General features: G+C 42.4%; 1 protein-coding gene across 3 annotated transcripts in view; it reads left to right on the top strand.

The window, feature by feature from the left end:
* The window catches only part of VPS13A (vacuolar protein sorting 13 homolog A), a 466,977-nt gene that overhangs the window by 342,476 nt on the left and 108,647 nt on the right, over positions 1-15,854 (top strand). For all 3 annotated transcript variants that reach the window (XM_040355879.1, XM_040355888.1, XM_040355872.1), the window contains exons 60-65: positions 649-762; positions 846-991; positions 1,070-1,151; positions 8,384-8,497; positions 13,240-13,315; positions 14,922-15,085. In XM_040355879.1, coding sequence (XP_040211813.1) covers positions 649-762; positions 846-991; positions 1,070-1,151; positions 8,384-8,497; positions 13,240-13,315; positions 14,922-15,085 — 696 coding nt within the window. The remainder of the gene's footprint in view (positions 1-648; positions 763-845; positions 992-1,069; positions 1,152-8,383; positions 8,498-13,239; positions 13,316-14,921; positions 15,086-15,854) is intronic.

Raw genomic sequence — 15,854 nt, 5'->3', positions numbered from 1 at the left:
GTCACTTAAGTGTATAACAGACTACCTATGATTTAGTAAAAACGAGGTTAAATGGTGGTAAAACTGTTGGCTGGAATTGTCTTCTTCTGTGAGCTTATTGGTCATTTTAGAGGTAGCAATATCTTGATTAGATTATTTTCTGGGTCCCTTAGAAATTAGCTTGATTCCCCCATCAACACATACCATTTTGATACGGGAATCCCTCCTGCCAAACCATTGACTTTTCCTGGTCGTGGATAGAATTTATATACCAGCCACTAGTGATAATCGCAAGTAAAATCTGGCAGGTTGGTTGTACCCAGGTTGATTGCATCTGGTTCCTGGCCATGCACTGATCGAAATTTGTCCAGTACCTGCCAAACCAGCCATAACTCGATCAGTGTGTGGCAGTTCCCACTTAACAGAAGTGAGTCTTTGCAAGTACTGCTAAATGATACAGCAGTCTCCATAAGTGGTACACACTGTCTCCATCATGTAAACAACATGATTACAGCTGACTATTGGATAAAAGAAAGGGTGTAATGGTGGTGTACCATTGGCCCAACAAAATACCTGTAAAATGAAAATGCTGGTTTTATAATGTGGTACACATCCTATTAATGTTGTTGTGCTCTGCTTTCTCTGATTATGTTAAATATGCTTCAATAGGTTGTGCTCTTCAAAAAAGACGTGGAGTCCCTCCAAGCTGAATTGAGAACAGTGACTTTAATTAATACCGCCCAACTCAGCTTGTATGAGGATTTTCATATATCTCCTATAAAGGTAAGTAAGATGAATACATGTCACTCTGTTTGTTAAAAAATATGCCTAGATACTTTAACTTGTTTTATTTTTTCTATTTGTAGCTGCATTTAAGCTTCTCCCTTAGTAGTGGTGGAGATGATGGGAATAAAGAGCTTCGAGACAAAGAACTTATACCAGTGCAATCTTTAAATCTTCTCCTGAAAAGTATTGGTGCTACCCTGACTGATGTGCAGAATGTTGTGTTCAAGTATGTGATCCACAGTTGCACTTCTATATGATAGAATGTGTCTCCAAGTCGATATTCATGTTATTTCTCATTTTTTAGACTGGCTTTTTTTGACATTCAAAACCAAGTTTACACAACGCAAGAGCTGCAGTGGGAAGTTATAAGACATTATTCACGACAAGTGAGTATATATTAACATACATATATACTTAAAGCGGGTTCCAACCACAATTAGCATTTTTTAAATGCATGTCCTTTCATCATGCGTTTTTATAATATAAATCCGGTCACTTACTATTTTACAATCCGCCGCCGCTCCGAATAGTTATTCAAAAACGATAGTTTATAAAACTATGTCCACACCATTGTGAAGCCCACAAGCACTTACTTCCTGGAAGTCTTGGATGGGGAATGATAATTGGGTAGCGCACTGCATCCTGGGAAATGATGACACACATTTCCCAGGAGCATTAGTGGGAGATGGTGTCAGAATCCTAGGTGATTCCAAAGGCAGATTTTGTGGGACTGCATAGCAACAGGCATTTCCAGATGAGTAAAAAAAATGTTTTTTTTCTTTTTTAGGTCTAATGAACACAATAATGGAAAAAAAGATTTTGGGATGGAAACTCCACTTTAAAGCTGAACTCAAGATAATGATTGCATATTTTAAAGTGGTCTTCTTGGCACAATGCAAATATGCATATCTTATACCTGATGGGTTTCTGAAGAATCTGACAATCAATGTAGTAGTCAGAGTGATAGCTGCAGTCATCTGCGTCCTGCTGGGATTTTGTGTGATTGGCTTCTCTTCTGCACACTGTCCATAGTGTGTTGTGCGCCTGGCTCTGCTGTCATTTAGAGAATGCCTTGTACTTTTTCAATAAATACAAGGCACATTCTGAATGGACAAGGTAGAGAGGAGGGGTGGTAACCTCATGAGCTTCACCTTGTCCAATTGGTTAAATACAATGTATACATTGAAAAAATAGTGTTCTGTGAATGCCAGCAATGCCGGTAGAGCAACTCCCTGTGGTAAGTGTGCAAAAAGGAAGCCACTTGCGAAGGACAGGGAGATGGCCATCACTCTATTAGCACCATTTACTAAAGTCATTGTCCGCTTTCCCCAGCAGCCCAGCAGGTATGAGATATGCAAACCATATTGTGCCGAGCTGGATCAAGATAAGTATGTAATACAGTTAATTCCTAGAGTTCAGTTTTAACCACTTCCATACAGGGCTGTTATACACACATCCATACCAGGCCTATTCTGGCACTTCTCTCCTACATGTACAAATCATAATTTTTTTGCTAGAAAATTACGCAGAACCCCCAAACATTATATATGTTTTTTTAGCAGACACCCTAGGGAATAAAACGACGGTCATTGAAACGTTTTATCTTGCACGCTATTTGCGCAATAATTTTTCAAACGCCTTTTTTTGGGAAAAAAATTGTTTCATGAATTAAAAAAATAACAAAACAGTAAAGTTAGCCCAATTTTTTTGTGAAATATGATGTTACACCGAGTAAATAGATACCCAACATGTCACGCTTTAAAATTGCGCACACTCATGGAATGGCGCCAAACTTTGGTACTTAAAAATCTCCATAGGCAACGCTTTGAAATTTTTTACAGGTTACCAGTTTAGATTTACAGAGGAGATCTAGTGCTAGAATTGTTGCTGGCACTCTAACGCACGCGGCGATACCTCACATATGTGGTTTAAACGGCATTTACATATGTCGGCGGGACTTGCGTGTGCGTTCGCTTCTGCGCGCGAGCTACCGGGGACAGGGGCGTTAAAAAAAATATTTTTTATTTCTTTTTTTTTTTTTTTACATATTTATTTCTTTTTTTACACTTTTTTTTTTTTATTTTTTTTTTTTTATTATCACTTTTATTCCTATTACAAGGAATGTAAACATCCCTTGTAATAGGAATGTGTGTGACAGGTCCTCTTTATGGAGAGATGCGGGGTCAATAAGACCGCACATCTCTCCTCCAGGCTGGAAAGCATGAAATCGGTGAAAAAAAAATCACTGATCTCATGCTGGCTGTTGCTTAGCAGCCGCAATTGCGGCTTTGTTTACTTACGGGGACCCGGGCGTGACGTCATCACATCGCGCCCGGGTCCTCCGACGGTCATAGAGATGACTGGTGACCATCTGGTCACCGGTCATCTCTATGCTTCCTGCCAGCGCTGGACGATTCGTTCTCCGGGCCCCCGATGGCACGGGAGAGCCCGGAGAAGCACCGGATGGCGGCGGGAGGGGGGATGTCCCCTCCCGCCGCCTGTAAGAACGATCTAGCGGCGGAATCGCCGCTATGATCATTCTTGCGTTGTGCAGAATCGCCGGCACAAGAGAAGGATATCTGAATGATGCCTCTAGCTGCAGGCATCATTCAGATATCCACCCGCAAAGCCCAGGACGTCACACAACGTCCACCCGGATCGAGGAGGGGTTCCTGCCGCCGTCATTTCACAATGACGCGGTAGGGAAGTGGTTAAAAACATATTTATTAAGTCGATCATTATACCAAAAATAACTTTTATTTAGGAAAATGGCTCGTTGATGAAAACCTATTTTTTTTTTCTTGTGATTTGAGTGCCATGTTATCCTTACAGGAGTATTTATAACTAAACCTTGACACCCCAGGTTCAAAAAATTGGGCCAGGGCAGCTTGTTAACCACCTCAATACAGGGCACTTTCACCCCCTTCCTGCCCAAGCCATTTTTTAGCTTTCAGCGCTGGCACATTTTGAATGACAATTGTGCGGTCATGCAATGCTGTACCCAAATTAAATTTTTATATTTTTTCCCCTACAAATACAGCTTTCTTTTGAAAATATCCAATTTATTTTTTTAACCACCCTGGCGGTATGATTATGTCAGGTTTTTGGGTCTCAAGCGGTACAATTGTTTTGCATAGAAAATTCTAATATAATAACTATAGATGAATGAATGAATGAATGAAAAACTTATAAAGCGCGGCGCATGCGAACTGAATCGCTTCTGGGCGCTAGTTGTTCGTGTCTCATGACATCAAAAGAGCAGACATTAATATAATAATTATAATAAAATGAATTTCCCCACTATTCACTATCGCTCAATTCTGCAAGTGTTCTTATTTACTATCAAAAGAACAAAAACATACAGCGCACAAGGGTTAAGTGAATGTCACTTTATAGTCTGTAAAATAATATAGAGAAACATATATGCATGAAAAAATTGAAAAATTGAAATAGCCACAAATAGCACACAGGAAAATAGAACATTAAAATTCTAAAAAATCTAATAAAAATAGTCCGCATTACATAGGCAGAAGTTCATGTGGAGATGGTAGAGTGAAAACACATACACTTCGGGGGAGATGTTAGGAGTAAATCCAAATGGTGTGCATACACTTGTATGCAGAGGTGATACGATACCTCAACAAAAGCAGCCGCTTGTACGTCTCTATGCGGGGAGATGGAATCCGTTGGTGGGAAGATGACAACCACGCTGGGGGCAGGTGTAAATGCTGTTTCCATGCAGAGAGGATACTGCCGTTTTGACCTCACCAGCTCAAGGGCTGATGGAAAAGGAAAACTTCCTCGCGAACAGGGATCTCAAGCGGCAGGGGAAGTCCTGGAGGGGAACCACCAAGCCGGTTCAGTGACGCGGCCGCGTCACACGGAAGCGAGGAGAAGGGGACGGAAGCCTAATTGAGTCACACAGAAAGAGAGAAGGAGGTGTCCGGACACCATCGATCAAGCGTCAGGTGACTCCAGGCGCCAATCGGTGTGGGCAAGAATCAAGCAGTAAGGGTACTGGCGCTAGCGTCACTGGAAGGATTTCCCGAGTGTCGGCACAACACATCAGCTACAGTGTGCTTCCTGCAAACATATGGGGGCATCAAAGATAGTTATGGTGAGCCGTGACTGACATGTTTCGCGTGCCAGGACGCTTTATCAAAGTGTTCTTTTGCTTTTTGCCCATGTCTCCTTAGTGGTTGACAGCCGCACGGGTGTGTGTTTTAGTGAAACTTTTTAATCACACAGAACACTGTGGTTTACCGTTTCTATGGTGTAGCGCTTCATGCGGGTGTTTCTTTGTATATCTTATTTACTATCGCTATTTTCTAGCTGGTCTCAAACCACTTTTGATATAAAGGGACACTTTTTGGTTGCTATGGATAATCTCAAGTTTCCAGGCAGAAAGAACAGTATATGTAAAATAAAACACTAGAGACAAATGGGATATGAAATAATTTCATACAGTATTGTAATCTGTAAGATTACAGTGTACTGTATGTATTGTGAATTTTGTAATTTTTTAATTTGCCACCAGGCTCCGCCTCCATGCGTCGCAACGCTCGCAGGGAACAGAGCCTGGCACACAGGCATCGGGCGGAGGACACAGCCCCCGGACATAGCAAGGGGACATCGCAGGATCCTGGGGACAAGGTGAGTATACTGCACCAGGATCCTGCAATGCAATCCCGAGTGTGGCTCGGGGTTACCGCTAATGGTACTGAAATTTAACCCCGAGCCACACTTGGGAATACCGCCAGGGAGGCTACACAAATTTTTTCCTCAGTTTAGGCCGATATGTATTCTTCATATTTTTGGTCAAAAAAATCGCAATAAGCGTATATTGATTGGTTGCACAAAAGTTATAGTGTCTACAAAATTGGGGATAGATTTATAGCATTTTTATTATTATTTTTTTTTTACTAGTAATGGCGGCAATCTTTTTATCGTAACTGCGACACTGTTTTGGGACCATTCACATTTATACAGCAATCCGTGCTGTAAAAATGCATTGATTACTGTATAAATGTGACTGGCATGGAAGGGGTTAACACTAAGGGGTTAAATGTGTCCTCGGGAGTGATTCTAACTGTAGGGGGAAGGGGACTCACAAGGGGAGGAGACTGATCGGAGTTCCTCTGTACTGGGAACACACATCGGTCTCCTCTCACCTGACAGGACGTGGATCTCTGTGTTTATACACAGAGATCCACGGTCCTGCTCCATTACTGGGCAATTGTGGGTGCCTGGCGGATATCGCGGCCGCCGGGCATGTGCATCGGGTTCCCAGTGATGCGTTGGGAGCCCGCGTGCGTCCCCTAGTGGCTCGAAGGCGAGGACGTCATATGACGCCGGCGGTGAACAAGCCGGCGTTTTTTTTTTTTTCATTTTAAAAAAAAATTAATATTTTAGGATAAGGATTGTTTTAATTCCACAGTCTAGGTTGTGAAGTAATTATTTGCATTGCATATTAATAAAAGGTTTGGGTTTTCCCTTTTATTCCCAAAGATCACATGGACAAATCGAGTTATAGCATGTAAATATGCAAGTTTATAGCCCCTCCCTAATCTATAAATTAAAAAGATACAAACGTATGTGGTATGTCAAGGGATGTGGGTGTGTTAACTGTTAGACAGTTTTAAGAATAGGTAATGTAAGGAATAAGGGCTTTTAGAAATTATAACATTCCAACTAAATGGCTGCAGAAAAGGGAGCAAGCACAGAGAAAATGAGGAGGCATGCAAAGAAACCCAGGGGAGACTACAAAAAGGAGGTCACGGAAAACAAAAATGGTGTAGATTTCCAAATGTTAACAGATCCCTACATGAAATCAATCATCGCAGACCTCTCCAAATTATGGTCACAAGTTGGTTTGTGTCTCTACTCCTAATATAAACCCCTCTTTGAATATTCTTGATACATGTACAGTGATGAAAATAAGTATTTGAACACCCTGCTATTTTGCAAGTTCTCCCACTTGGAAATAATGGAGGGGTCTGAAATTGTTATCGTAGGTGCATGTCCACTGTGAGAGACATAATCAAAAAAAAAAAATCCAGAAATCACAATGTATGATTTTTTTTAACTATTTATTTGTATGATACAGCTGCAAATAAGTATTTGAACACCTGAGAAAAACAATGTTAATATTTGGTACAGTAGCCTTTGTTTGCAATTACAGAGGTCAAACGTTTCTTGTAGTTTTTCACCAGGTTTGCACACACTGGAGGAGGGATTTTGGCCCACTCCTCCACACAGATCTTCTCTAGATCAGTCAGGTTTCTGGGCTGTCGCTGAGAAACACGGAGTTTGAGCTCCCTCCAAAGATTCTCTATTGGGTTTAGGTCTGGAGACTGGCTAGGCCACGCCAGAACCTTGATATGCTTCTTACAGAGCCACTCCTTGGTTATCCTGGCTGTGTGCTTCGGGTCATTGTCATGTTGGCAGACCCAGCCTCGACCCATCTTCAAAGCTCTAACTGAGGGAAGGAGGTTGTTGCCCAAAATCTGGCAATACATGGCCCCGGTCATCCTCTCCTTAATACAGTGCAGTCGCCCTGTCCCATGTGCAGAAAAACACCCCCAAAGCATGATGCTACCACCCCCATGCTTCACAGTAGGGGTGGTGTTCTTGGGATGGTACTCATCATTCTTCTTCCTCCAAACACGGTTAGTGGAATTATGACCAAAAAGTTCTATTTTGGTCTCATCTGACCACATGACTTTCTCCCATGACTCCTCTGGATCATCCAAATGGTCATTGGCAAACTTAAGACGGGCCTTGACATGTGCTGGTTTAAGCAGGGGAACCTTTCGTGCCATGCATGATTTCAAACCATGACGTCTTAGTGTATTACCAACAGTAACCTTGGAAACGGTGGTCCCAACTCTTTTCAGGTCATTGACCAGCTCCTCCCGTGTAGTCCTGGGCTGATTTCTCACCTTTCTTAGGATCATTGAGACCCCACGAGGTGAGATTTTGCATGGAGCCCCAGTCCGAGGGAGATTGACAGTCATGTTTAGCTTCTTCCATTTTCTAATGATTGCTCCAACAGTGGACCTTTTTTCACCAAGCTGCTTGGCAATTTCCCCGTAGCCCTTTCCAGCCTTGTGGAGGTGTACAATTTTGTCTCTAGTGTCTTTGGACAGCTCTTTGGTCTTGGCCATGTTAGTAGTTGGATTCTTACTGATTGTATGGGGTGGACAGGTGTCTTTATGCAGCTAATGACCTCAAACAGGTGCATCTAATTTAGGATAATAAATGGAGTGGAGGTGGACATTTTAAAGGCAGACTAACAGGTCTTTGAGGGTCAGAATTCTAGCTGATAGACAGGTGTTCAAATACTTATTTGCAGCTGTATCATACAAATAAATAGTTAAAAAATCATAAATTGTGATTTCTGGAAAAAAAAAATTTGATTATGTCTCTCACAGTGGACATGCACCTACGATGACAATTTCAGACCCCTCCATGATTTCCAAGTGGGAGAACTTGCAAAATAGCAGGGTGTTCAAATACTTATTTTCCTCACTGTACAATTGGCAATAAAAAGGTTGACTTCAATTACTTGAACATGGCTGTTGATACACTTTTTTAAACTGTCTTTCTACATTTTTAGGCCATTAAACAAATGTACGTTCTTGTTCTTGGCCTCGATGTGCTGGGGAACCCCTTTGGTTTATTTCGAGATCTTTCTGAGGGAGTGGAAGCTTTCTTTTATGAGCCTTACCAGGTAATACAGGCGTCAGTGTCTCAAAATCTTGAGTGTATTTTGCTTTGAAATAATGGCTTTTATTTTGTTCCGTTGGCCTGCTTTTATTTTTGTTGTTTTACTAACAAAGGTTTGTGCGGAGTACAGTGAAAGACATGCATAAAATAACAGTATATGATTATTCAGGGTTTCAGTATTGTAGAATTTCAGTATAGAGAATACCAGCACGAAAGGTGCAATTGCACGTTATTTTCATCACTGTAGAATAGAGTAGAATTTCCTATGCATTCCTGTGACACGAGAGCCACAGACCAAAATTACGTGGCACCAAGATCCCAGTGTTGGGACACAGTGAGGGAGATTTACTAAAACTGGAGAACACAGAATCTGGTGTAGCTGTGCATAGTAACCAATCAGCTTCTAAATTCAGCTTGTTCAAATAAGCTTTAACAATAAAAACTTAGCAGCTGATTGGTTACTATGCACAGCTTCACCAGATTTTGTGTGCACCAGCTTTAGTAAATCTCTCCCAGTGTACTATCAATTTATAACAGAATAAAAATGCTTTCATTACTTTAGCTGTATTCTGTAGTATTCATACTAATTCATTTTCCAGTTGGCTGGTAATTGAAAAGGATCGTCCCAGTCTTCAGCATCTTGCAGTATCTCACAAAAGTGAGTACACCCCTCACATTTTTTGTAAATATTTTATTATCTTTTCATGTGATAACACTGAAGAAATTACACTTTGCTACAATGTAAAGTAGTAGTACAGCTTGTATAACAGTATAAGTTTCCTGTACCCTCAAAATAACTCAACACAGCCATTAAGGTCTAAACCGCTGGCAACAAAAGTGAGTACACCTCTAAGTGAAAATTTCCAAATTGGGCCCAATTAGCCATTTTCACTCCCCAGTGTGGCATTAGTGTTACAAGGTCTCAGGTGTGAATGGGGAGCAGGTGGGTTAAATTTGGTATCACTCTCTCATACTGGTCACTGGAAGTTCAACATGGCACCTCATGGCAAAGAACTCTTTCGGGATCTAAAAAAATAATAATTGTTGCTTTACATAAAGATGGCCTAGGCTATAAGAAGATTGATAAGACCCTGAAACTGAGCTGCAGCACGGTGGCCAAGACGATGCAGCTTTTTAACAGGACAGGTTCCATTCAGAACAGGCCTCACCATGGTCGACCAAAGAAGTTGAGTGCATGTGCTCAGTGTGAGTACTTCCATCAGTACACAGCCTCCTCCAGTCTGAACATCGGATATCATATATTACAGCCACATATTGTAACTAAAAAACAGGCGAGACTAGCTCAGTTACACAGCTTGAACATGGAAGGATTTATTGGATATGTATACGGCCTTTTTATACACTTGAAAAGTATGTCAGTCCCTACATCAACAATAACCCAAATATTTACCCAAAACATCACACAATAGTTTAGCTAACGAGGTAGGGCTGACCCATGGCTAATCCCATCCACCTGGATGATTAAGATGTCACATAGCTTGAAGTCTGCAAGGCTGGTCTGCAAACTACAGACAATATACATTATCATAAGCATATGCACAGGACACCTTATTAAACGGACAATAGCAGGAGTCCCCAGTAGCAGATTGTCCAGCTCTAGAGGCCAAGGTGACCAGCTCTTTCAATTAACATGTATAGTTCAGAATCAAACAAACCAGGAATAGTCTTTGTATTCTTCCTAGGAGATATTGTGGATACATATTACTGTTCCATTTTAAGTAATCCAAGCCACATTCTCAATGTCCATTATTTTCTTGGTCACCCTGTGCCCCTAATAGACACAGAGAGAATTAGACATAGGATGTGCATGGGGAGCTGAAGCAAGGGTTTCCCAACCTCTCCAAGGGATTCTGGGTTCCACCAGCACCCCGCCCAAAGTGACTCCCATCACATCTCTCCCCTTTCGGCAGAAGAATAATACAGGAGACCCCAGACGGTTCCAGTCCCTCAATGCCTATACCCACACAGTACCCCAAACACATTGTCCCAAACAGAGCATTACTCACACAGCCAACCTCTGCCTCTCTCATAAAACAAACCTGCTGCTGGGGGAGAAATACGGACTGGTTCTTCCCCCTTGAGTCCCTTCAGCCGCTGGAGAGAGGAATGGGTGGCTGGGCTCACTCCGTCATGCTGTTGGGGATCTGGCCCGACTCCCCACCATCCCTGGGGTATACAAGTGGAGACCGCAGTCCCATCCACTTTCACATGAAATCCATCCTTTGTTAGTGGGGGTGAGAGGCCAGCAGCGCTCTGTCCTTTTGCCAGCAGTTCAGCTGGGCGTAGGAACTTCACTAAATCAGCTTGTCGCTGGGGAGGGAGACCGACTGCCCTGGCTCCCTGAAACTCTGCAGAGGTTGGTAGCACGCTGCCCTGTTGCCAGCACTTCTGCTGGGTTTCTGTTAGTGGAGACCACAGGCCCATCCACCGACACCAGCTCAAACTGCCGTTGTGAGGTGCCAATTGCATTCTCTCCCTGGAGCTCCTGTGGAGTGGATTGTTGTGCGCAGAGGCCTGTAGTGTTCTGCCCTGTTAGCGCTTCAGCACTCATATCCATTCCAGCTAACTGTTGGGGAGGGAAAGACGGTTTCCTCCACTCTGGTTGACTGTTGGGGAGGGAAGACGACAACTTCCTCAGCCTTCTCCCCCTGGATCCTGATCTGCTGCTCGGGGGTGACTGCCACCTCCTCACCCTGGGCCTTCAGAACTGCCACAGGTGTGGGGCAGCAGTCTTGGACCCTCTGTCCGGTTGCCAGCGCTTCAGCTGGGTTGGTGGCATCATTCTGGGGCGTCGTCTGCTGCTGGGACAATATTTCTCCGGTACTGCACGCATCCTTGTTGGGGAGGGGGAATGGCAGTTTCCCCTTCCTGCATCTCTGAAATCCACTGGGGAAAAACCGCCACCTTCTCACCTCGGGCCTCTGAATTTTCCACAAGTGTGGAACAGGGGTCTGCAGTACTCTCCTGCTCCCAGCACTTCTTCTGGGGGTTTGCTAGGTAGTTGCTCCTCTACAGAAAAGTCTATTAAATCCCCAGTCTTTGGATTTGCCAAAAGTCCAGGGCATGGGCTGGTGGCCCTTGGTCCCAATGCCAACACTTTGGTAGGTGACTCATCCTTCATAACATCCTCTGATGAAAAGTCCAATAAATTCCTGCTTTCTGTGATCTTTGGCTGGAGAGATGAGCTGACTGCTCCATCTTCCGTATCCTCATCCAGCTGCTGAACAGGATCATCAACATCAGTCAGCACTTGCTACATCCGCCATAAAACCTTTGTGGGCGGAGATGGATAAAGCACACTGTTACTCTGCCACATTGCAGACTCTTTAGCCCGGATTTCAGAATTGTCAACTAGTATTTCATGATAGTCCCAGGCAAAGGAAGCCCAGCACTGGTGCTGAGCAGAGTCTAGCAGCCGTCTGTAGGCGATCTCCAGCTCCCATTCCTGCATGGCCAGAAACTCTAAATCTTCCAGTGCCCAGTGTACTTTCGAGACGTTCCGTATATATCTTCTCTGAAATCCATGATTTCATCCAACCGCCACTCCAAATCGCTCCCAAGATTAAGGCCCCCTGACAGCTCCTCGTACAACAAGCCCGCCGTAGCCAAAGCCTTCCATTGGGCTGTGATCCGCTATCCAAGGGCATGTTTGGGATACATGCCACTTGTGGGCTCTGTAGCTCTCGTCCAACAGCATCTCTGCCCAGACCAGCCTGCTTAACTCCGCTGTCTGCTCCTTGTGCGTTTTTTCTCCCAAAAACAGCACCCGCAATCCATATTTCGACCAATACCTTTCCTCCTCCAGTTTGAATAGCAAATTTTAAAGCCACATATTGTAACCAACATTTGCACAGCTTGAACATGGAATGATTTATTGGACAAGTATACAGCCTTTTTATACACTTGAAAAGTATGTCAGTCCCTACATACACATTAACCCAAATATTGACCAAAATCATCACGCAATGGTTTAGCTAACAAGGTAGAGCTGACCCATGGCTAATCCCTTCCACCTGTATGACTCGGATGTCACATTGCAGACCAGCCTTGCTGAGTTCAAGCTAACTGCAGACAATACACATTATCATGTTCCACCCACCCCCTGCCCAAAGTGACTCCTGTTGCAAGAGGTATGGACTCTGGAAACGAAATATAATTTCCCCCCTGTTCAAATCATTAATTAGTAAGAGCTCATCTGGAATATGCAGTTCAGTTTTGGACACCAGTTCTCAAAAAGCCTATCGGGGAACTGTAGGAAGTGCAGATTTCAGAGAATGCCTGTGTAACTCGCATCAAAGTAGTACAGGGACTACTTTGAAGTCGCACAGATATGAATGGTACTCATTGGAAATCATGGGGTACAACTTGTCATGTGACTTTGCAGTCCCAAGTCTCAGGACAAGTCGCACAAGTGTGAAAGGGGCCTTAGGGGTGTACTCCCTTTTGTTGCTAGGGGTTTAGAAATGAATGGCTGTGTTGAGTTATTTTGAGGGGACAGCAAATTTACACTGTAATACAAGCTGTACTCTCACTACTTTACATTGTAGCAAAGTGTATTTCTTCAGTGTTGTCACATGAAAAGATATAATAAATTAATTACAAAAATGTGAGGGGTGTACATATGGTGGCCGGTGTCCTTTTTTTGGTGCATTTATTTATGAAACATTCTTCTCCGAAAAGTCTGACTTGTTTTCATTATGATGTTATTTTAATGCTTTACCATAGGGAGCTATTCAAGGTCCAGAAGAGTTTGTTGAAGGAATGGCACTGGGAGTAAAGGCACTTGTTGGTGGAGCAGTTGGTAAGTGAATAAATTATCTCTTAGGGCATGCAGGCATAGGCAAGCAGAATTTTTGTTTCTGCTTGTGGCTATAGTCTTGCCATTTCCCTAAAGCTCATCTCTGGGTGAGTATTTAATTTAAGCTAAATCCCCACTGTTTTTACCCTTCCTGTGAGATGAAAATCTTTGATGTTCAGGTGATATCATCGCCCAACTTAAGGAACTTTGTTTTTCATTTGGCAGTGATAAGGAGTCTACCAAATTCACAGCTGTGATAGCTGGTCTTCCTAAAAGTAAATTAAGTTTCAAGGGCAGTTGGTAGGTAGCATTTCATGAGGAACTAAGGCAGAAATGAAGCTAAGACACCTGAAAGAGCAAGCCCTAAACAAAGTGAAGCTAGGGCTTTTTCTCTTGCCCAGGAGACCGTTTTAATCTCTTTAGATTATATGTATACAGTACAGGATTTTATTTGGTCCCTCAGTATACAATATCTTAGAAAAATATTACATTTTGAAGTAAATCTAGTTGTGGCCCAAATATGATCATGCTTATTAAAATATTTCTGTCTGGAAATATGAAAAACTTATAGAAATGCAGAGGATTATTAGTAATCACAGCTCTCACTGCAAGATAAACAGATTGTGGTCATCTGTTGGCATCACTATTTATGTTTTATTCTTGCTTTTTTTTAGAATGTGTAAAAAATTGTATTTGACTGGTATTCAGGTCAAAACCTAACATGATTTTTATGCTTTGGTAGAAGTATCACTCTCAGCATGCTCCAATTCCAATAGCTTGCCAGCCACAAGTTGTCATTGCTTTGAAAGTAGAATTTTTTGAAAGCTGCACCTATACAGACAGCTGGCTGGCAGAGGTTTTCTAGGGACCGTAGGCAAGAAAGTGCAGTCTCCCATGTTTTATTATATTTGGGGAAATGGAACATCCAGCATACGAACACAGGGAAACTATTCCAATGACACAAATTATGTAGACCGTCCCACCGTGGTGACATTCATTTATATTATAGATTGATATCGGGCTGTAAGTGATCACCATGTAGGTGACTCAGGGAGGCTCGGAGGTTAGTCCTGTCCCTGTATGTACTGCAGACCATACAGCCAGCTCACGAACACCCCCAGCCATATATACATGTCTGCACTGACCGAAGCCTAGCTGACAGGCAGGTTGAGGTTTGGTTTCCTCCTCTGCACATCTGTCTTTTTGCTAAACTTTTAGATGTTGAAGTTGATGGAGGCCTGGGATGCTGCCATGTCAGACAGGCCTTGGGCTATTGCGTAAAGACAAAATTCAAGTGCTCTTGGTTGGTTGTGGCAGTCCCTGAGGTGACCTGTGGCTCTGATTTAGCCTGTCTTGGGGCCTCCTTTTGGAGGTGATCAGAAGAGGCCCAGTCTGCTGCTGAAGGGAGGACAATGAGGGGCCATCCAGGAGGGGTTTACTGAGTCGCACAGCTTTCCTTAATTGTACAAATTTGCAAATTTATGAAAAGGTGATCACTCTGTATTGTTTCCTTTTACCGACACCTTTCGCCCAGAAGATATTGAAAATGTATGGAAGCCCTTTAGTTTCTTATTCTGATATTTGTCATAAGATGTGTTTGTTGTAATAGGTGGCTTAGCTGGAGCTGCATCCCGAATTACGGGTGCTATGGCCAAAGGTGTAGCAGCCATTACTATGGATGAAGAATACCAGCAGAAGAGGAGAGAAGCCATGAACAAACAGCCAAGTGGCATCAGGGAGGGTCTCGCACGTGGAGGCAAAGGCCTTGTGTCTGTAAGTAAAATTTTCCTTTTGAAATACCTTAAAGGGTCACTAAAGGAAAAAAAAATTTTTGCTGAAATTACTGTTTACAGGGTATAGAGACATAAAAGTTAACTGATTCCTTTTAAAAATGATTACAAATAGATAAAAAAATCAATCATATAATGTGCCTGTAGGTTAGTTTCACTTTTTTAAACTGTTTTCATGTTCCTGTGAACTAGAGAGACACACAGAACAAAAACAAACAAATCCAGGGCAGTGTTTTGTTTTTAAAATGAATCTGATTGGTTCTGTTAAGTTTTAGACACACAGTAATGACAGCTTAGACGTACAGTAAAAAGCTCCCAGTACGATGGTTATAAGGAAAAAGACAACCAGGAAGTGTGGAGATCAGAGCAGAATTACAGCCACTTCAAAGCAAAAACAAACAATAAGGACATGAAACCAGTACTGCAGTAAGGTTAAGGAAGCTATTTAGCTAAAAGAAAAAAATTCCTTTAAACATTACAGAATAATAAAAATATTTTTAATTGTTTTTGTTATAGGCTTTATTAATTTCAATAATTGTTATTGAAGTTTTAACAAGATAACACAGATATAGTATGAATACATGTATACCACACGACAGCAGTGCAGTAACTATCTGGTATCACAATGCAGTACATATAAGTCAAATACACATTAATAGAGTAGGAAGTCCAGCAAGGGAATATGCATAGCCTAGACACCCAATCACTGCAATACTGGTGAGAACAAATGCACTTCTCAAAAAGATACAGTA

Source organism: Rana temporaria, chromosome 1 (assembly GCF_905171775.1).
Source record: "Rana temporaria chromosome 1, aRanTem1.1, whole genome shotgun sequence".
Taxonomy (NCBI): Eukaryota; Metazoa; Chordata; class Amphibia; order Anura; family Ranidae; genus Rana; species Rana temporaria.
Note: the sequence above shows the minus strand (reverse complement) of the source record. Positions and strands in the feature narration are given on the sequence as shown.